General features: G+C 34.0%; 1 protein-coding gene across 2 annotated transcripts; it reads left to right on the top strand.

The window, feature by feature from the left end:
* The first annotated feature begins 18,243 nt into the window (after positions 1 to 18,243).
* On the top strand, positions 18,244 to 23,046 carry LOC107931923 (protein NLP2). Of its 2 annotated transcripts, none has more exons than XM_016863897.2 (5): positions 18,244 to 18,745; positions 19,078 to 20,112; positions 20,316 to 20,363; positions 20,444 to 21,464; positions 21,943 to 23,046. In XM_016863897.2, the coding sequence occupies exons 2-5, from the start codon at positions 19,222 to 19,224 to the stop codon at positions 22,830 to 22,832; spliced, it is 2,850 nt and encodes a 949-aa protein (XP_016719386.2). In that variant the 5' UTR covers positions 18,244 to 18,745; positions 19,078 to 19,221; the 3' UTR covers positions 22,833 to 23,046. The 2 variants fall into 2 exon arrangements, with proteins under 2 accessions (XP_016719386.2, XP_016719377.2); XM_016863888.2 differs by having other exon boundaries at positions 19,028 to 20,112.

Genomic DNA, 23,046 nt, shown 5'->3' with positions numbered 1-23,046 from the left:
CATCAAGAAAATCCTTGAGTGGTTTGAGATGCAAGATGCAAAATCGGTAAGTAATCATTTAGCTGCACCTTTTAAACTCTCAATTTTAAATTCCCTACAGAATGAAGAAGATGAAAGGTACATGTCAAAAATATCTTATTCAAGCAAAGTTGAAAGTTTGATGTGTGTAATGGTATGTACTCGTCTCGATATTTTACATGTTTTTAGTGTTGTTAGTCAATACATGGTCAATCCTAGGAAGTTACACTGACGTGCAGTTAAGTAGGATTTTAGATATTTGTGAGGTACTTCTAACATGTGCTGAGAGTTCGAAAGAACTCAAAAGGGTTTAGTCAAATATGTTGATTCTGATTATGCAAGAGACTTAGATCAAAGAAGGTCTCTTACAGGTTACCTATTTGATTTTGGGAATTGTGCCATTAGTTGGAAGGCAACACTTCAAGCTACAGTAGCTTTGTCGACTACTGAAGTGGAATACATGGTAATTACTGAAGCAGTAAAAGAAACAATTTGGTTAAGGGGCATGTTTAGTGAGCTAGTAAGTGAAGAAGGGGCAATTGTCGTATATTGTGATAGTCAAAGTGTCATACATCTCACCAATGATCAAATGCATTACGAGAGAACGAAGCGCATAGACATTCGTTACCACTTTGTTCAAGAGTTGATCATTCAAGGGGATGTTCAGATTCTTAAAATTGGCACAAAACACAATCTAACCGATATGTTGATGAAAAGTCTTCCAGTTTCAAAGTTTGAGCATTGCTTGGACTTGGTGAATATCCAACGAAAATCAAATTAGGCCGATAATAGGGTTTTGGCAAGGGAGTTAAGTCAAATATGAGTCAAGTTAGATATTTATGGAATTATGCCTCGTATTTTGGATAAACAGTGTGTGATGTCACAACGAGGAAATGTTCTTTGTCATGACGAGCAACAGACTTCACGATGAGAAGAAAGCTTTCGTCCCAATGACACGATCCTCCTTCATCCCGACGACACGATGCCATGTCACAACATTCACTTTAAGTTTTTAGGCTTTCTTCTCCTAGTTAAACTCTATTTCTAGTTTCCAATTTAAACTTTGACTAACATAGAGTTGTTGTAGTCATATATGTTACGAATTTCAGCCTATAAATAGGACTTAGTTACTCTAGGTTTTACACAATAGAAATATTTATATTGAGAGAATTATGTTCTTTTTTTTGAAGGGTTTTTCTTGTGGGGTTTCTGGTTTTTCTTTAATTCTCTCCATCTTTTGTACTCTCCTTTATTATAGTGAAATCTCCTTTTGTCTGTAGTTTTTTTATCATATTTTGAAGAGTTTTTTATATAAAATTTTTGTGTTCGATCCTTTCGGTTTTATTATATTTACTTGTTCATTGCATACACGTGTTTATTTCCTACAGTTTAGCCCTTAACGTTTACTTGTTTTTGTCATTTTGGCCTTTATTATTTTCTTTGGGTCATTTTTCCCTTCAACCTTTAAATTTTAGCCTAATTGCTTTTTTTTCGGGAAAAACTGACTGAACTGTTATAATTTTAATGGCAACGATATGGCAGCTCATGTGATACTTTACTTATACTTTTCTGATAACATTGATGAATTTTCTAAAAGTTTTTATACACACTTTTTTTAAATAAATTTATTGATTTTTAAAATATTTTTATTAATTTGTTTGAAATTTTATGAATTATACATGGATTGTCACGCTAGTGGCCACATCAATGCCATTAAAATTTTAACAGTTTAATCAATTTTTAGTAAAAAATATGCAATTTGACTAAAATTTAAAGGTGGAGGGCCAAAATGACAAAATGAGAAAAAGTTAAAGGCCAAATTTATCATTATGCCTAAAATTTTTATAATGTGTTAATTCTTCAAGAGTACCCAAAGCGGGCATGTGTTAACTTTTTTACAACTAAGGCACCATGCACTCTTACCCTTCAATAGCCATGGTTTTTGCTCTTCATCGATTTTTAAAGGCGCCCTTAGACTCTTTTTAGAATTGAGAGACAAAACTTTGAGAGTGTGTTGGTTCTTCAACGACACTCAAAAAAGATAATATCTTTGCGTTATCAACAATTGTCCTCTTAAAAAGCTATTGAAGAACCAACTCATCCTCATGGTTTTGTCCCCTAGCTCTAAAGAGAGCTTAAGTGCGCATCTTAAAGAAGCTAAATAGAGAAACCCTTGTCTATTGCACAACCCATGAAAACTAATCCTTTTAAGATTAGTGAATGCCTTTCACAATAATGTCATTTCTAATATTTGAACTTGAGATCTATCATTAGGAGTGTAGTGCGCTTTATTATTGCATCCAACACTTGTTGGTAGAACATAATCATTTTCAGTATACAAATATGATTAAACATTATGCTATGTTTTGTAAGAGTATTATTTTTTACACATGTTTTAGTATATGAGTTAGTAATAAACTAATTCAATTGGTAAAATTTTGTCACTCCCACGACTTATTTTTAGCAAAGAGAAAGGAATTTTTTTTCTATTTTGAAGAAGTCTTGTTTTTTACAAGAGTTGTTGCTCATATTTCTAATTTTAAGTTAAAATTTATAGTAACTATTCTTTATTATATGTTTAACTATCATAATAAATAAATTTTTTCTCGTATTATTAAACTAGTAACCAAACAACACATTAAGTTTTAAATTATGATAAGTGAGTAAAAGAATTTACAATAAATCTACTTTATTTATTATCATATTCAAAATAAAATCATATGTATAAAAATTATATTTATTTAATTAAAATTTTGAATTTTTATTATTTTTAATTTATCCAATTTTATAGATTTATAATTTTATTAATTAATAATATATTATGTTATTTTTTAAGTGAAACTATTAAAAGATATGACCAAATTAATTAATTTCACATTAATATATTATCATATTAATTAATATTATTTTTTATTATTATCACATAATAATACTCATATATATTATTATAATGTCAATTTAGCAATATAATTAATAATAAAAGATATTTCTGTAAACTCATGTTTTTAAATATTAAATTTCAACGTAATTATATTTTTGTAGAAGATATTAAATTAAATTATCATAATGTGATATATAGCATGTGTCTATATATGATGAGATGGATGTTTGTAATATTTAATTATTGTAATTTAAAAAAACAAAGTGGGGAGGGGCAACTAAGTTGGAAAATGGAAGAAAAAATAATATAAATCGAAGATGAAGTCATCAATGGAGCCTGCCAATTTTGATTATTTAATGTTGCAGCTGAAGTGTGGGTAGAATAAAAATGTGATTGTTTCCTGAAAAGCAACAAGGGTAGGGCCTACTTCTTTTGCTAAAGCAATGAGATTTAAGGGATATGGAATCACCACAGGAGGATTTCACCCAACTCTATCATATCACTTTAACTAACTCATACTTAATATTATATCTTTGGCTAATACATTGCTTGGATGCGGCTACTCGTGAACAAAACATGACATGAGAGAGGAGAGGCCGTTCAAAAATTCACGGCCTCCCGGATTTTTGAGAGCCACTTGCTTTTCTTTTTTTCTGCATAAAACCAACTGACCCTTCGCAATTCTATTATCTTTTAACTTCCTAAATATTATGTCTCAGAAATCGAGCTTGCACTAACTAATATCTACGAGGCCAACGCACCAACACCGGTACAATCTTTCGAGCAGTCCAAATACCCACATATGATTACTTGTACCACCTTAAACCACTTTGGGTTCCTATCTCAACTTCACCTCTTACTAACTTAAATGTCCAAGTGCACCTTCGACTTAAAGCTCCAATGCCTCCAAATCTCACTTTCATCTTATAGGAATATCCAACTTCCTAACCTAATTGACCTACATAAAGAGACCTTTCTCAAGCTCACTTTACCACCAAAGAGACAAACAATTGGTGTCATCTATGAGAACTAAACTGAAAGATATCTAAGCTACTCCCAACTATGTACGCTTCCCAAGCTCCTTCTTGACATCATCTTCTATGGATGCTTCCCAAGCTTCCTCTTTTAAGATATTACTTCTAATATCTTCAAACCTTAGTATTAGTCACGAACCGGATATCAAAACCACATTTTGATTATTACTGAACTCTTTGAAGTATGAGTTCATTATCACAACTTATTGTCCCATCATTAACTGTCCCATCTATTTTTGGCCTTGTCAATATCATTAAGTCTTTTGTGTCACAAGTGCCCACTCTATTAAAAGTATCAGCAACCCTATTCCTTAGTTATTAATGCATGACTGTTGCGAGATGACCATTCATGTAGCATGCAAAGTTGGCATGCCCTTTAAGTTTGACGAACTCTCTATGATTGGGAAACTCACCAATATTGGCGAACTTCCCCAGAATGGCGAACACACCAATATTGGCAAATCCTCTTGGTGAGCTACCACAAAGTGGTGAGCTCCTTCTTTTGGTGAACTGGGGCCGCAGGACAAATGCGAATTATGGTCACGAGAAAAGATGCGAGTTGTTTGAAGAACCATGTAGCTATGAAGCAACTGGATTTGAAGAGCTTGTGTGTGAATTAAGTTTACAAATTATCTTTTCCTTTTTTAAAAGATTTAGAAATTATTAGTATAATATATTTGTTATTTATTAGCATAAAATCTTTATTGTTTCCTTCTTTAGTTTGGAGCTTTTTTTTTAGTTATAAATACCATTGTTCTTCATTGTTCAAAATAGAGTGAAAATATATAAAACTTTGCAGACAATTTTGCTACAAAATCTCTCATTTCTTCTCTATAATTCTCTTTCTTATCATCATAATTCCAACAAAAACCCAACTCCTAGATAACCTGCATTCGCTTACTTCACTCTCCTAAAAATAACCATCACCTTTCATGTTTCATTTTGAAATAACATTGTCGATGGTTACAAGCATATGGAGAAGTTACAATTGCGAGTAGAATTGCAAAAGAACAACATTGAACACAATGCAATTATTACACAGTTCGATTTTCCTACATCTGCAAGGCCTTCCCCAAATAGATAATATACTATTTTTAACCACATACAAGTAATAATGCAAGTATTATCACACACTAGTTTAACAAATTCACTTTTGCACCAAAGATTTAGATCTCTCTATTAAGTTTTCCCCTTGAAAACTGTTAAATGTTTGCTTTAAGGAACGTTAGTTCATTATTTTGAAATTCAATAAATTTTTTTGTAGTCAAAGCATATCCCTATTCTAAAGGGAATTGTTAATTAGTTTTGCTAATGTTTAGGAAGTAGTTACTATCTAAATTTAGCTTGTATTTCAGCTATTTAAAGAGCTGAATATTGAATAAAGTTAAGTACCTATTCCTGCAATCTTTCCTCTCTAGAAAAATTAAAACTTTCTTATCTCTAGTAATTCTATTCTCCCTCATCTTCTTTGTTTAAACATTCAATTGGTATCAGAGCTTAGTTTTTTTAAGGGATCTGTGAGTGTAATGGAGATTGAAACCAATTTTTCTCAAATATCCCCTTCTATCTTTGATGGTGAAAATTATCAACTTTGGGCAGTGAGAATGGAGGCTTACCTTGAAGCTTTGGATCTTTGAGAGGCCGTGGAAGAGGATTATGAAGTTCTTCCACTGCCAACTAATCCTACCATGGCCCAACTCAAAACTCACAAGGAAAAGAAAACTCGAAAGGCCAAGGTAAAAGTAACTCTGTTCGCTGTTGTTTCAACAACAATTTTTACAAAAATTATGTCTCTCCGATCAGCAAAAGAAGTGTGAGACTATCTCAAAGAAGAATACGAAGGAGATGAAAGGATACAAGGTATGCAGGTGCTAAATTTAATAAGAGAATTTGAGTTGCAGAGGATGAAAAAATCAGACACAATCAAAGAATATTCAAACAGATTGTTTGAAATTGTCAACAAGGTAAGGTTACTTGGCATTAAATTTTTAGAGTCTAGAATTGTTGAAAAGATTCTTGTAACAGTGCCTGAAAGATATGAAGCTTCGATAACCACATTGGAAAATACAAAAGATTTGTCTAGAATCAGTTTGGCAGAATTGATAAATGCATTGCAAGTTGAAGAGCAGCGAAGCCTCATGAGGCAAGAGCAAGTCGTTGAAGGAGCTTTACCAGCCAAGCACCATAAAGTTGGAAAGCATAAGAAGAAGACTGATAGAAAAGAACAGGTGACATCTGTAGCAAATTCTACAAACTACCACACTCGAGGTAAGGGTAGAAATTCAAAGAAAAACTATCCATCTTGTCAGCACTGTGGTAAAATAGGTCATCCACCATTCAAATGTTGGAAGAGACTAGATGCAAAATGCAGTAAATGCAATCAACTTGGACATGAAGCTGTGATCTGCAGAAGAAACTTGGAAAAGCTTGAAGAAGTCCATATAGCTGATCAAGATGAGGAAGATCGGATGTTTGTAGCAGCATGTTTATCAACTAAAAGTTCTTTAGAAAGCTGGTTAATTGATAGCAGTTGTACAAACCACATGACTCCGGACAAAACTCTCTACAAGAATTTAAAGTCTTATAAAGTCAAAAAGGTTAGAATAGGGAACAGTGATTATATCTCTGCAAAAGGATCAGGAACAGTGGCAATTACAACAAGTTCAGGTACAAAATCAATCTCAGATGTTCTTTATGTACTTGAAATTGATCAAAATTTATTAAGTGTTGGACAGTTGTTAGAAAAGGGATTTAAAGCAACCTTTGAAGATTCCTATTGTCTCATTTATGATGCTATTGGAAAAGAGACTTTGCGAGCTAAAATGAGAGGCAAAAGTTTCTCATATAATCTAACGGAAGAGGAGCAAATAGCCTTTTTCAACAAAGCTTGTACCACAGAAATTTGGCACAAAAGGCTTGGCCATTGTCATCTTCAAAGAATGTTGAAAATGAAGAAAATAGACATGATAAAAGGAATTCCAGAGCTTGACGTTCATATTCCAAATTGTGTTGCCTGTCACTTTGGTAAACAAAACAGACTGCCATTTCCAAATTCAACTTGGAGAGCTACTAAAAAATTACATCTAATTCACACAGATGTAGCCGGACCTCAAAGAACGCCATTGTTACAAGGTAGCATTTATTATATCATTTTCATTGATGATTTTGCAAGAATGTGCTAGATTTTTTTTCTTGAAATTCAAGTCAGAAGTGGCTGGGGTGTTTTGGAAGTTCAAGAACATGGTAGAAAATCAAAGCAACTGCAAAATTCAAGTGTTGAGATCCGATAATGGAAAGGAGTACACTTCGACAAAATTTGATTTATTTTGTGAAGAAGCTGGCATTGAACATCAGCTTACTGTTCCACACACTCCAGAACAAAATGGGGTTAGTGAGAGAAGAAACGGATCAATAATAGAGATGGCTAGATGTATGTTGCATGAAAAGGAGTTGGCTAAAACATTTTGGGCAGAGGCAGCAAACACAACAGTTTTCTTGCAAAATCATCTTCCAACCAAGGTTTTGAAAGACAAGACTCCATTTAAAGCTTGGTATGGGTATAAACATTCACTTTGCTTTCTTAAAGTATTTGGTTGTGTATGTATTACTCATGTTCTACAGGTTAAGCGTGAAAAACTCGATAAGAAAGTAATTCTAGGTATCATCGTGGGATATAGTTTAGTTTCCAAAGCTTACAAGGTGTACCATTCTCAAACAGGAAAAATGACCATCAGTAGAGATGTGCAATTCAATGAGGATGAGCAGTGGAACTGGATGATTTCGCAGAAAAAAAGGAATGTTGCAAAAATCAAAAGGTGAATTTTTTGAAACAACAGATGAATGGCTAAATGAGTTGGAAGATGATCCTTAAGTTAGAGGTACAAGGCTACTTTCAGATATCTATCAAAGATGTAATGTAGCGATATGAGAACCTGCTAACCATGAAGAAGCATTAAAAGATCCAAAATGGAAGAAAGCAATGGAGGAGGAGATGTCAATGATAAAAAAGAATAAGACTTAGGAGTTAGTTGAAAAGCTTGAAGGAAGAAAAGTCATTGGAGTCAAATGGGTGTTCAAAACAAAGCTTAATGCACACAGTTCCATCAACAAATACAAGGCCAGACTTATTGTTAAAGGGTATGCTCAATTTTATGGTGTTGATTATTCTGACACTTTTGTTCCTGTTGCAAGATTAGATACAATCAGATTACTGCTCACAATATCAGCACAAAAAGGTTGGAAAGTGTTTCAGTTAGATGTCAAATCAGCTTTTTTAAATGGCGAATTGCAAGAGGAGATATATGTAAAGCAACCTGAGGGATTTGTGAAGAAAGGCGAAGAAGGAAAAATTTATCTGCTCAAAAAGGCTCTCTATGGCCTAAAGCAAGAACCAAGAGCTTGGTACAGTAATAAAATCAACATTGAGAATATCCTAATAAATCTTAAGATAAGTCATACATTTCCAAGATAAGACTTTCGAAACATCTGATCCAATCTCTTTAAAGTAGATGATCTAATTGATTGATTTAATCCAATATACAATAACTTATTGCTCCAAGTGGTTGATCTTTAAGGATGGGCCAACACCTGTCCAAAGTAACAATTGTTGGTGCATGGGGATAAAAGTGAACTTATGATAAATTAACAAAGGCTTCAAGGCATGTATCAATGTCACTTTCTTTAAGGTTCTATTTGTCTCCACTTATATTGTGGTGTACAAAAGAGTTACTAACAAATGAACCTCGAGGATACAAAGAAGCCTAATGGTTGTCCACGTTTTGTATTGACGAAAACAATCCATTGAGCATTGAGAGAAGCATAGCAAGATACAAATTTCTAGAATTTTTTTTGCAGTAATTAATTTTAAAACAATTGAGGAATATAAAAGATAGTGAGAGAAATAGAAAGAAACTTTGTTTCTATGTTTTTAGGTATGTCATACAAATGAAAGTTCACTCTTATTTATAGGAGGTCTGATGTATCTTCATAGGGACATAACTACCCAGATAGATAGTCATATCTCTAGAAATAAACATAATTATTCAATAAATATCTACTTGAATAATCATTACTATTTGTTAATAATCAAGTGATATAACTTTTGAATTTAAGAGACATAACTCATAATTATAAATAGTAACAACTTTTGGTTAATAACCAAGTGACATAACTTTGGGTTATTTATAACTTTTCATTTGCAATTATTAGAACACTATATATATTTTGAAAATGTTCCAAAAATAACAAAGGTCATGACCTAAATGTTTTGTATCAAAAGATAGCCAATTCTAAATAATGTAAGTTATGTAATCTATGCAGTGCCAAGTGCAGTTGTAACTGCTAGTGGTACTGTTCTCAAAATTGCCTTAACAATTCTTCACTTTTGCAATTTTTGAACAAAACTAATACATGGAAACAAATACAACAAAGAAGTTAACGAATGATATCACTCAATATCTCCCCCAAAAACCATCAAACTTAGCTAACAACAAAATCAAGCAATTCAACCATTAATGCTTTGGCAAAAGAATGTATTAACAATAAAACACCAGAATGTAAAACCAATCAAAATGTACAATCCAAAACATAAAAAAATTTCTCTATAGTCCAAATGCAAAAAGAATAAATAGAAAAATAAAATTTCAGAAAATCAACATCATCAAATAGTAGCAGCATCAAGCATCCATATCACACCCCTTTTTTGTTCAAAAGTCTTGTCAAAAGACTATTGATTCTTCTTGGCAAGAAGATCAAGCTTAAGGTTTCCAACGCGATTATTCAACAACTGAATAGTCTTCTTTTGAGCATTTAGTTGGATGAGTGCTTTTCCATGCCCAACTATCTCAGCCTCAACTGTTTGAGCAATCTTTGATAAAAGGCTAAGTTTGAACTAGTAGTGCAAGCTATAGTTCCAAGTGTATCTATATCATCCTTTTCTTGGTTTGTAGATTAGTTGAAGCATGTTTTCCTTCTTGCCACTTGAGTAAGTATGTTAACTCTTGAGACAACTTTTCATATATTTTAATAGCATTAACAATTCTAGAATTTTGTTTAAACAAAATCTAAAACATTAATGAAGGAAAAGGTAAACATAGTCTAGTATGTAGAAACTCTACATGTTTGGTGATCTCCTCAAATATGATCTCCCCAAGGTTGAATTAAACAAAGGAAACAATCTTTCTAAGCAATACAACCAACTTCTTCATCACTGTATTCCTTTAATCGTTACGAATCCAGTTCCGTGTAACAATAGTGAACAGGGCTACATAAGTCGGTTCCTTGAACTTAACACCTTGTGGCTAAGTTGGTCATACTCCATAGTGATGGTTTTGGCAATTTCATCAGAAGATACTATCAGTTATGCATAATCCATACAATGATAATTCAGTAGGGCACTAATTCTTGTAGGATTGAAATCATATTATCTCCCTCATACAAAATAATTTTGAAAATACTTGCTTTTGTGATCACCAATAGACTTTAGAAGATTGGTGAAAAACTCCTAAACCACATACCTAAAATACGGCTTTATAAATTTAGTTGATCCCAACAAATCACTTATTTTAAAGGAAAACGTCTATGTCATGACCATAGAAGCCCTTTCTCTAAATATTCTTCTCCTTAATAAAAGCTTTCTTGGCAAAATCCTTGTATCTATTAGCACAATAAGATGTGAGGAATGCTTGATTCTGTATATTGGAAAGCTCCTCCCTATTTTCTCTAGCCTTTTTAGCAGCATCTTATAACATGAAAAGAACTCCAACTTCCTTCTCTTTCTTTCTCTTTGCTTCATAGACAATAGAACATTTGGTCATTTTGTTCTCAACTTTCTCCTAATGACTAGTTCCCTCAGTGGAACATTCTCTTTTATGCTTTCATCCACCTCAGTGGCAAATGAATCAATTCCTCATCCATTACGCTTGTTTTTTGGTTTTGATGGGATCAAATGATATTTTCTTTATCTTCCCCCTCATTTTGTTCTTGTTCTTTATTTTCCATTTACTGAGGAATAAATCTCTTATATTTCTTTAGTAGAGTAAGAGTGAACATCTCTTCTCAACTAGAGTAGTGATGGTCATAGTAACAACTCCAACAATGACAAATTCACTATCATCTCCTTAAAAACCCTCAACAGGGACATTAGGTCCCTTAATTGCAATAATGAAAATATAGACATTAAAACTAGGTTCAAAAATATTAGTTACAAAATCATTAAAAAGATTTGATGGACTATCACATCAATAGTAGCATCAATAATAGATTTATGACTAGTGGCAGATTTGATATTACTTTGTTGGATTATTGTATCAGTTAGGGTCTCCAATCAATCTACAGGTATGGGTATGCTCTCTTGAAAGGGTGTATTGTCAAGTACATCATTAATTTTTGCCACAACACTTGTAACCTTTTCAAATGGTTGACATTTGAAACAAGGTTGGCAGGAAGTCAATAATTTTCAACAGTATTTATGAATGCATTTTTTCCCTTTTTCCTCATCTTCTTGATAACGAGGTCCTCTATTTTCTTAGTATTGTTAGAGGTTTCATAAGGGACAAGATTGATAGAGGCTTCTTCATCAACTTGAGTAACTCCTTCAAGGGTAATGCCAATAATTCTTGTATATGCGTATGAAACAATGGGCACAAGAGACTCCATTTGTTAAGCTCTTTTAAAAGAAACTCCTTAATTTGGTTGAACCTTTTTAGTAGGTTGAGAACCTTTATGAGCCAGTCTATTGAATTACTCTTGGGAAGTGACTTTCACATGAGCCATTGTAGAAAGGAAAAGAAGAAGAGTTTTCTTGAAAAATAATACAAGAATTAGAATCAAAGCCAAAGACCTTAAAAGGCTTATTAAGGAACTAGGTTTTAGAAAACTTGGAGAAAAGTGATAGACACATACTGCAACTCCACAAGGGTATTTAATACCCAAATCCAAAACCTATTATCTTTAATTACTTTCCCACCAAAAATTTGAAAGTAAAATTAAAAAATATTACCCTACCAAAAATAAAATATTTTATGTCAAAAGTAACCAAAAATAACCACATGGTAAAACACATCAAGAATTAGCATTTGGATGCTTTTCACAAAATCACTAGGACTTATGCCTTCAAACTTGGTTGAATTAAGAACTTTAGTATAAAGATCAACCAATATTGATTTTCAGTAGGCACATGCCTTAATTCAACATTGTCTATTCTTTCCTAATTCACAAATAAAATGATGACAAATATATATGTGCGTTATCTTTAAATGCATCACTGGTTTCTTCAATATGTTGATAGCACTAGAGTTGTCATAGTAAATAGTTGCCACAAGTAGTGCCACTTGAAAATCTTCCATAATATTTTTCATCAAAATAAGTTAAGCATAATAACTTCTAGTAATAGTGAACTCTACTTCAAATATTGATAAGATATTGAAGCTTGTTTCTTGCTGTACCATGAGACAAGATTTGACCCCAAGTAGAAACAACCTTTAGAAGTGCTCTTCTTATTATCCATATTGCTAACCCAATCAACATCACTATAACCAAAAAAGCTCTTTAAATTATCTTTTGAAAGTTAAATCCCTAAATCTAATGTTTCATTTACATATATGATAATATGTTTGTCTACTTTAAGGTAAGCGTCATTGGGATTGATTGATATTTAGCATATATTCCAACATTGAAGAACAAATTTGGTTTACTTGTTAAATATAATAGGCTATCTATCATGTTCCAATAAGTAGCAGGAACGATTGGCACTCATTTTGTATCTGTGTTAATCTTTTCACTTGTAGACATTGGTTTTCATTTTTGTCTTTTCATTCACTGGGCCAAATTTCTTTACAGAGTCTTTAGCATGCTTTTTCTTGTAAAAGAAAAATACCATCATCTTATTGGTTCACTTGAAAACCAAAAAAGTATAAAAGTTCCCCTACCATGCTATCTCAAATTCATTCTTACATCATCTTCATAAAGTTATCTTTGGTATGGGTAGAGGTTGATCCAAAAATAATATTACCAACATTGATTTGAGGAATAATGGTGATACCACTGTCTCCTTATGAATAAAATCTTGTTTACATAACCCCCTTTGATAATCTTGATAAAGAATGAACTAAGATAGTCTCTTAAACCAAGCACAAGGGGTTTCCTTCAGCCCATAAAAAACGTTACTAAGTTTTAACATGTGATTAGGATACTTAGGATCTTTAAATCCATTTAGTTGAGCCAATACACCTATTCCTTTAAGAACCCATTTAGAAAGGTGCTCTTAACATCTATATAAAACAGCTTGATGTTGAGATGAGTGGCAATTGGTAGTAACAACTTAATTGCTTCCATTCTTGCAAAAAGGGAAAATGTCTCATCAAATCTGATCCCTTCCACTTGTGTATATCCTAGAACTCATAGCCTTGATTTATTGCGAGTGATATGACTATTTTCATCTTTCTTGTTTTTTAATATCTACTTTGTTCCAATGATATTGCAGTCTGATTTTTTAGGCATAAGCTTCCATACTTCATTCCATTCAAATAGGTTTAGTTCCTCCTACATAGGACATTTCTAGTCCTCATCTTTCAATCTAAGAAGTTTAACATGCTAATCTCATCATGTCTTTATAATTAGCTCTTAGTTTTCCTCTAGTTCTTACAATATCATTGGGATTTCTAATAACAACATCAACTAAGTGGTTCTTTCTTACTCTTTAAGAGACTTAAGGTTGTTCAACATTATTAATTTGATCAAATTCTTTGTTGGTAACATCAACTTCATGAATTTTTACAACAATCTCTTGTGTATCATTTGTAATGCTAAGAGTAGTTGCAACTGTGTCTGAGACTACTTATGTCACTCTCTCATCTTCAGTAAGCATCTGAGTGGATCTATCATTAAATATCACATTGGTTGATTCCATAACTATTTGAGTTCACTTGTTGTAGACTCTGTAGGCCTTGTTATTCCTAGAATACCCTTGAGAAGATTCCTTCATCACTCTTTGTATCATGCTTTCCCTGATGCATTTAATCTCTAAGTATATGTACTCTTAAAAACATGAAAGTACTTGACACTTGATTTTCCTTCTCTCCATATCTCAAAAAAAGTCATCATTGTTTTTAGTTTAAGTAAATCCTTGTTGATAACATAAACAACAATGTTAATTGCTTCAACCCAAAATCGGTGAGATATGTTCTTGTTGTTGAGCATTACATAAGCCATCTCTTGAATGGTAAAATTCTTTCTTTCCACCACATTATTCTTTTGAGAGTTTTAGGAGCTGAGAACTAATGCCTAATTCATTCTTCATCATAATAGGTTGCAAAATCTTCATTCTCAAACTTTTGGATGTGATCACTCCTTACCCTCACAATCTTTCCCATCTACTATCATTTATTGTTAATAAGCTTTTTGTAAGCTTTCTGAATTCAGTGAATGTCTCAATTTTCTCTCTCAATAATCTCCTTATTTATATATTGAGTAATCAACCCCATACATCATACTTCTTGCCTCCTAAGCTCTCTGTCCGCATTGGATCAATTAAGTCCCTATAAAGTAACTCTAGTGGACTAGTTGTAACTATGTCAAAGACTCTCTTTGTTGTTTGTCTTTCAAATGGTCACTATAAACTTTTGGTATGTCTCCCTTAGATTAGGACTTCCTCTCATGGCATCATAAAAAACCAAGCATTATAAGCCTTTGTAATAAACATGACTAAGTTATTCATGCCACAATTCAAGTTTAGAGTTAATTACCTTGTTACATTACAAAGGTTTAATCGATCTATAACAATTTTCAAATGTCTTCACACCTTCCATTATATGCTCATTGGAATGACTAATAACCAAAAACTTGATTTTAATGAATTTAACAAGCATTCCCTTATCACATAACTGACTGATACTGATCAAGTTGACCTTCAACAAGGAAAACATTTTGAAGCCTTGACATTTCATCTACATTCAAGCTTCATTTCCTAGTGATCCAGCCTTTCTTACAATCTCCAAAGGTTACACAATCCTTATAGGTTCCCTTAAAGTTAGACAAATAAAATTTGTTACAAGTCATTTGGTGAAAACATCTACTATTAAAAAGCTACACATAATATACACTGTCCTTTACGGATTGATGAAAACCAACAAACATTTTTATCCTTCATTCTCCATACAATATTTTATTTTTGTCTTCAAGTAATGCCATTAGTAGTTGGAGCAGCAACTATATTTGCATGTTCCATCGTCAGGTCTCTAAATATCTTGGCGTATCTTGGCTTAATGTGTCCAAACACTCTATAGTAGTAGCACTCAATATTGTGATGTTGACTTACTTTCTTCTCGGTATGAATCAACACTTGATTTTTAGAACATTCACGATGGTTAACATTATTAGTTGTTTTAACACAAAAAAAAAAAACTATGAAAGTCTATAAAAAAACCCCTTTACTTTCTTATCAAAGTACCCAAGGCTACCTTTTCTTGGACTCCTCCTTCCAATAACAAGTATTTCATCAAGTTTCTCACTACTTGCATTTAAAAATTTCCAATATAGACTTAGTTGTTGTAAGATCCTTTTGTGTAGCCTCCAATTGAGCAGTTCTATCATCAAGAAGAGAATCATTTACTATCATCTGCTTGATCAACTTATGATTCCTCCTTCAAACATGTATTCTCATAAATAAGTATGACATTAACCTCACATACTTGCTCCTATTTCTTCAACATAATCTTGTATGTTTGTAAGATTTTTTCATTTGAATCACCATTAGTGTCTTATTTAGTAGCATTAGGAGTATTAACTTTAGTAGTAAACTCCACATAATTGCTCACATGCTCCATGTCAACATTTAATTTCAAAACTACATGGCACCCATTATTAATCATTATACACTCTTATTAAAAAAGTTGTTTTTGCAAGCCTCTCACTTTGTGCACAACAAAGTGACCAAGTAGGCCTTAAAAAACTCGCTAAAACACATCTCTCAATAAACAGTTTCATCTTTTAGGAAAAATAAAAGCACTTTTACACAACCTACTTCTTATCGAATCACTCCAACAACATTAAGGCTCTAAAGCAACCTAAAACTTACTTTGTACAACACATCAAGGTTCCAAAATAACTCAAAATTTTCTCAAGGCACCGAAGCAATCTAAAACCTACTTGCATGCCAAGGCAACAAAGTATCATAAAAACTACCTCGCATAAAATATTAGGATCTAAAGCAATCTATAAAGTTACCTCATATAGCATAGTAAGGATTTAAAAAAACTTAAAATCTGCTCTATGCGCCACACTAAGACTCCAAAGTAACCTAAAACCTACTTTGTGCAACAGGCTAAGGTTTCAAAACAACTCAAAATATGATTCATATAGAATGCTAAGGCTCTAAAGCAACTTAAAAAAAACTATTATGCATAGGATATCAAAACTCCAAAGTAACCTCAAACTTGCTCCGTACAACACCGTAAGTCTCCAACGCAATCTGCAACCAAAATTGCATAGAACACCCAACACTACACTCAACTCTAAACAAAAACCTAATCGAGCTTCTATCTTTTGGGGAATGCAACTAGTGCATCTACAATTAACTCCACAAATATTCAATCTTCAACATAGACCTTGGTCGAGAAGATGTCATTTTAGAAGGAACAGATAAGTTAATCAACACGTTAATTCCTAGATTATAAAATTTCCAATGAGTTCCCACTTGTAGGTTTAGGTCCTCGCCTAACCACTTATAACTAGCCTCCCACTAGGGGAACAATTGTTGTATCAATCTATAATGTAAGTTGTAGCTTAATACTGATGGGCCAAAGCCCGAGAAAAGTCTAAGCCCATAAGGCCTTTAACACACAACATTTCAAACTATCAAATAGGAAACAAAGCCATCTAGCATAGCAAATAGCTACCAAGACTTGGCAACCTTATAATGAAGCCAAGGTTGTAGGGCTAACAAACTTGCCACTAAGAAAAATCAAGCAAGCCAATGCATCAGTATGATCAAGTAGACAATTAATAGCAATTCACAAAGCAACTATGCAAGCAGCATAAGCACAAAGTATAAATACCCAAGTACAACTAAAAGCTACTTTGCCTTAGGGTGTTATTTTTTTTGTTTGATTGATCCTAATTTTTCTGTTGCTTAGTTGTTTTGGTTACTTGGTTGGTGTTTGATGTGCATTTTGGTGGGACTCAGTAAGTCTACAAATTTTGATAGGTTTCTAATGTAATGCAAGACTTGATTATTTTCTTGAATGTAATTATTTTCTTTATGGCAATTACATTTATTTAAAAAAAAAGCTACTTTGTGTTAGTATCTCCGTTTCACTTTTTGTTAACTTAAATATCAAAATGCCTTTTGAAACACAAATTTCAACACTCCAAAAATTCACATTCATCTAGCAAGAATATCCAGTCTCCTAGTCTTGTCGACCTCCATATAATTATGCATCTTCAATGGCAGTCTGAGCTTAAAATTCACATTCATCTTGCAAAAATATCCAATCTCCTAACACAATCAACCTCTATACAAAAACCATTTTTAAGCTCAGGACATCACTGAAAATACATGAATAAACATGTTCTTCTAATGACATAATTTACTAAAGGTTTTCTACTCTCTAAATTAAACCATTTCCAAAATTTGTACTTAAGTTCTCTTACTAAAAATGCAAGACATCTTATCACCATATCAGGTAAAAGTTTTTCCAATTGTAGGCGAAAATGTGTGGAAACTGCATGCTAAGAGGAAAAGGTTACTATTATTCTATTATTGTCACAACTCTACTCATTTGGTATGTATGTATTTGTCATGGTAAATCGGTAATTACCATTCAATCCAAATTCATTCGTGCAAGACAAGTAATTTCCATGAATGATCAAGCCATGTTTTTCTATGGTGAAAGACAAGATATAATTGTAACATTTTTTGGCAATAGTAATTTCCTTTTAAATTGAAAGTTGAACCTTTGAAAACAAAAATGGAATCTTGTGAATGAGATGACAAAGCTCGTTTAATTTTTTTTAATAAATTGCAATAATTGCACTTGAAATATATTTAAATAATTTCCATTTTTAATAAATTTATTTAGTCTAATGTTCAATTTTGGCCTCATACATTTACATGTAATATAGGCATTAAAAGTTATTAACTATTCTATTTAATATAATAATATATTAAGTGAAGTAAATAAATATGATGGACAAAAAAAACATAAGTACAAAATATGTTAGTTACAGAAGGTTTAAATTAAAAGCAAATTGTCCAAACTAGAAAGCAATATTAAATATAAATAAGATGCAGAGAATCTGAAGGCTGAACATGCAAGGCAACCAACATTTAAACCTTTGGTTTCATCAAACTCAAGTCTGAAGAAGCTCTGGAGGGAGATTTATTTTATTTTTTTGATTAATTTTCATCTTTATTTGAAGGGGTTGTAGTAGAAAGGAGAGAGAAATGAGAAAATTGTGATTGGTTGCTGAAGTGGGGTCCTAAGGTTTTCCATAGATTAGAGAGAAGACTCTTCGGTGTTCACGCGCGTAGCTTTGGGATTTTTTAGTTTATATAATATCATCGCCAAAGACAGCAACAGAAACTAGTGATGATGATAAAAAAAACAGAAATGCAAGTTGGTTTTCTGTAATATATTTTCTACTTGTGTGGTTGGGGTCTTGTGAGAAAGGAAAACAAAAGGGTACATTCATCCAAGAACAGCCACCACATCTTTTGTTAGATTAGGTTGTTTCACTCAAAAGCCTATACTACATACTACACAGTCACAGAAACCTAAACTACCAAACTGGGATTTCCTCATAGATTCTTTGTAAGGTGAGTCGCTTTCTTTTCTTTCTATGTTTATTTCTTCTTTGTATTTGTTTCTTTTAGCTTTACATTTAAACACTACAATGATGTTGCTTGTGTGATTATTGTATTGTGGAAAGCTGATGTTGGGAGTTGTGGGATCGAGTCAACTAAAATTTGAGTTGGTTTAAAAGTAGAAATGAAGATATAGTTTTCATAGTGAAATGCTTTGCTTTGCTTTTCTTAGTATATAACTATGAATGAAAAATATGGTAGGTTTCTTCCTCTGAAATGCATTTCTGATTGCAGTTCAATCAAAACAAATTTTTGTTGATACGATGTTTCTGCGCCTCCGACAGATAGGGTTTTTGGATACTGGCAAAAGGAAACTTTCCTGGAAGTTCCTCTTTTTGTTTTTCATCTTTACTGTGGTCATGATACCGCTTGCAATTCGAATGTAATAATAAGGGCTCTGCTTGAAGCAAATTTGAAGCCTTTCCAACATGGAAGGTGGTGGTGGTGGATTTTCACCTAATTCTACTACCTTCGGGAACTTGTCTGATGCTGCCATGGACTTGGATTTTATGGATCAACTCTTGGTTGAAGGATGCTGGTTAGAGACTAGCGATGGCTTCAACTTTATGCAACCTACTCCTTCAACATCTACCCCTTCTCCTCACTGCTTCCCTGTATCCGGCTCTAATACTTTTCCTTTTACCATAAACCCTCATCAAATGCATCAAGGAGAGACAGATATGCAATTTGCTCCCTCTCAAACCGACAACCTTTCTAAAACACGGTCACAAAATTGGGGTGGTGTTGGAAATGCTTCATCTTTATCCCAAACTGGAAGCTTTATAGTTGAAGGCACTGAGATGGGCAGTAGATGGTGGATAGGGCCTAAAGCGGAATCCGGTTCTTCTTTATCTGTGAAAGAGAGACTAATGCAGGCTATAGGATATTTGAAGGAATCTACAAAAGATAGGGATGTTCTTATCCAAATCTGGGTGCCTGTTACAAGAGAAGGTAAGCATGTTCTTACTACTGAAGGCCAGCCTTATTCTGTTAACACAAATAGCAAGTCTCTCAAAATCTTTAGAGATGTCTCCAAGTCCTATAACTTCCCTGCTGAGGAGGATTCAAATAAATCGGTTGGGTTGCCTGGCCGTGTCTTTTTGGGGAAGTTGCCTGAGTGGACACCTGATGTTCGTTTCTTCAGAAGCGAAGAATATCCGCGTGTTAGTTTTGCACTAAAGTACAATGTTGGTGGATCTCTAGCTCTTCCTGTTTTTGAACGAGCCAGTGGAACTTGCTTGGGTGTTGTTGAGGTTGTCACAACTGCTCAAAAGATCAATTATCACCCAGAACTGGAATACGTCTGCAAAGCTCTCGAGGTCTCTATTTTTCTCTTCTTCTACTTGTTCTTCTTTGTTTATCATCTGAAGGAACCTTACGAATTCATTTGAACATTGTAATAACTAGCTACAATCTTGCAGTCTATATATTGAATCTTAGGACTTGTTTTTATCGATAATAGTTGTCTTTGTACTCATATTGCATCTGAATATACATTTAAATAAAGCATATCTGTTTGCAGGCTGTTGATCTAAGGACCTCACATAACTTCAGTCCTCCTAATGTTGAGGTAAAAGAATGGTATCTTAAAACTATAGTTTCATGGTTCAAAATTTTATTACTCATTTCTGAGACCCTCTATATCCACAGGCTTGCAATGAGTTGTATCAAGCTGCATTGCCTGAGATAGCTGAGGTTCTAAGATCTGTCTGCAAGATATATAAGCTGCCTTTGGCTCTAACATGGGCCCCATGCCTCAGTCAAGGTAAAAGTGGATGCCGACATTCAGATGAGAACTATTATAATTGTGTTTCCACCGTGGATGCTGCTTGCTTCGTGGCTGATGACAAATTTTTGGGCTTCCTTGAGGCATGCTCTGAGCACCACCTGTTCAAAGGCCAAGGAATAGTTGGTAGAGCATTCACAACAGACAAACAATGTTTTGCAACTGATATAACTGCCTTCAGTAAGACAAATTATCCTCTCTCTCACCATGCTAGGATGTTCAAACTGCGTGGCGCATTAGCTATTCCACTACAAAGCATTTTTACTGGATTGGTTGAATTCGTTTTGGAGTTATTCTTCCCAAAAGATTGCCATGAAAGCGAAGCACAGCAGCAGATGCTGAACTCATTGTCCAGTTTTATGCAACAGGCATGCCAGAGCTTGCATGTTGTTATGGACAAGGAGCTTGAAGAAGAAGTGATACTGCCCGTTAAGGAAGCGGTAGTTGCTTCTGATGGGATATCAGACAAAGAAGAAACTAAATTTAAGCTTTCTTCTCCAAACGAGAACTCCCCAGAGGAGTCATCATGGATTGCCCACATGATGGAGGCCCAACAGAAGGGGAAAGGTGTTTATGTCTCCTGGGAATATCAAAAAGAAGAACCAAAAGAAGAGTTCAAGATGACAACCAGTTGGGAAGAAACTCGGCAAGAGTTATTTAATAAGCATGTACTTTCAGATTTTGGGCTGCTTCATCAAAATGCTGGAAGCATAGCTAGTCTTGAGGGAGGAGGTGGTGACTCCTCCTCATCTGGCGGACGTCACATTTTAGCACGTAAAAAAGCAGGTAAGAAGAGAAGAACCAAGATGGAGAAGACAATCAGCTTGCAGGTTCTTAGGCAGTACTTTGCAGGGAGTCTTAAAGATGCTGCTAAAAGTATTGGTGGTAGGAAAATATTCCATTTATACTTAGAAGCCTCACATTCTTTTTTCACTTTATGTTCAACTAAACATTACTTAGTATATCGAAGTAACTACCATTAGTTATTCAAATAATCATACAGCTCGTGAAATTTTACCACATATAAATATCACAATTTAAGCTTAAACGGTCGATCTTTCTCATGTCCTACCTCTTCTGCGCAATCTATTGTTGGTGAACCAGCTGCGACAGTGCTTCTCTCTTTGAAGCTAGAGATCGATTTAGCCTAGTGTATGCATCAATATATAAGGTGTCATATAAGTTCTTACCGATATACTGAAAGGTTAATTTTAATGTGATATATCTGTGTGATACCTCATTTTGGAGTGATAGTATAAACGCCCTTGACCTCCATGCATTAGCATTTCGATCTATTTCTCTTTATAATGTGTAAAAGGACCCAGCTCACTTGGAGTCGCTTACCGAGTTTACTGTATTGCAGTGTGCCCCACTACTCTGAAAAGGATATGCAGGCAACACGGGATCACTCGATGGCCTTCTCGAAAAATTAAGAAGGTAGGCCACTCTTTAAGAAAACTTCAACTTGTGATTGACTCGGTCCAAGGTGCTGAGGGTGCCATTCAAATTGGATCCTTCTACTCAAGCTTCCCCGAACTGAGCTCACCAAACTTTTCTGGCAAGGTTCCTTCATCATCCAAGATAAGTAACCAGTCAAAGCCATCAGAACCTCAAATTCAGAGCGGCGTGCTCAGCCAAGGAGCTGCTGCTGCTGCTCCAAAGTCTCCATCTTCTTCATGTAGCCAGAGTTCTGGTTCAAGTACCTGTTGTTCCACTGGAGCAAAACAGCGTAGTACCAGTATAAGCGCATTGTGTAGTACAGACGGGTTGACAGTGGAGAACCCCGAAGGAGCACTAAAGAGAGCTCTCAGTGATGCTGATTTGCAAGCCTTGAATCAAGAGGAGCCAAAGCTTCTTGCAAGATCCCAAAGCCATAAAACATTTGGTGAGCTACCTAGTTTTGAGACTAAACCTCCCTTGCCAAAAAGTGGTGGCCACAAATTACGAACCGCGGGTGCCTTAAAAGTAAAAGTTATGTATAGAGAAGATAAGGTACGGTTGAGTTTGCAACCAAGCTGGGGTTTCAAAGACCTGCAACAAGAGATTGGTAGGCGTTTCAACATCGAAGATGTCAGCAGAATTGATCTCAAATACTTGGACGATGACGAGGAGTGGGTTCTTTTGACATGTGATGCTGACCTTGAGGAATGCATTGATATATATAAATCATCCCAAAGCAAAACAATTAAAATCTCCCTTGAACAAGCTTCTCATCCGAATCTAGGAAGTTCATTTGGTAGCAGTGCCCCATAATAACGCCTCGGGATGGATAGTACAACTTGATGGTTGTAGCAGTTTTTTAGGAACATATGATTTATTTCCCACATATTAGTGTAACCAACATTTATGTAATCTAATTAGTCAATACTTGGAATTATACTGCAATAACTAGTTTAGACGTTCACTTGATGATCTGCTGTATTTCCGTGTAATATTGATTCATTGCATTCAAGGATAATTTGCAAAA

The sequence above is a fragment of the Gossypium hirsutum genome, chromosome A12 (genome assembly GCF_007990345.1).
Source record: "Gossypium hirsutum isolate 1008001.06 chromosome A12, Gossypium_hirsutum_v2.1, whole genome shotgun sequence".
NCBI lineage: Eukaryota > Viridiplantae > Streptophyta > Magnoliopsida > Malvales > Malvaceae > Gossypium > Gossypium hirsutum.
This window is presented reverse-complemented; position numbering and strand designations above follow the sequence as displayed.

Coding starts and splice junctions, on each gene's coding strand:
- LOC107931923 (XM_016863897.2), top strand. CDS start 19,222: ATGGAAGGTGGTGGTGGTGGATTTTCACCTAATTCTACTACCTTCGGG. Junction 20,364..20,443: donor TCAGTCCTCCTAATGTTGAG/GTAAAAGAATGG, acceptor CTATATCCACAG/GCTTGCAATGAGTTGTATCA. Junction 21,465..21,942: donor TGCTGCTAAAAGTATTGGTG/GTAGGAAAATAT, acceptor ACTGTATTGCAG/TGTGCCCCACTACTCTGAAA.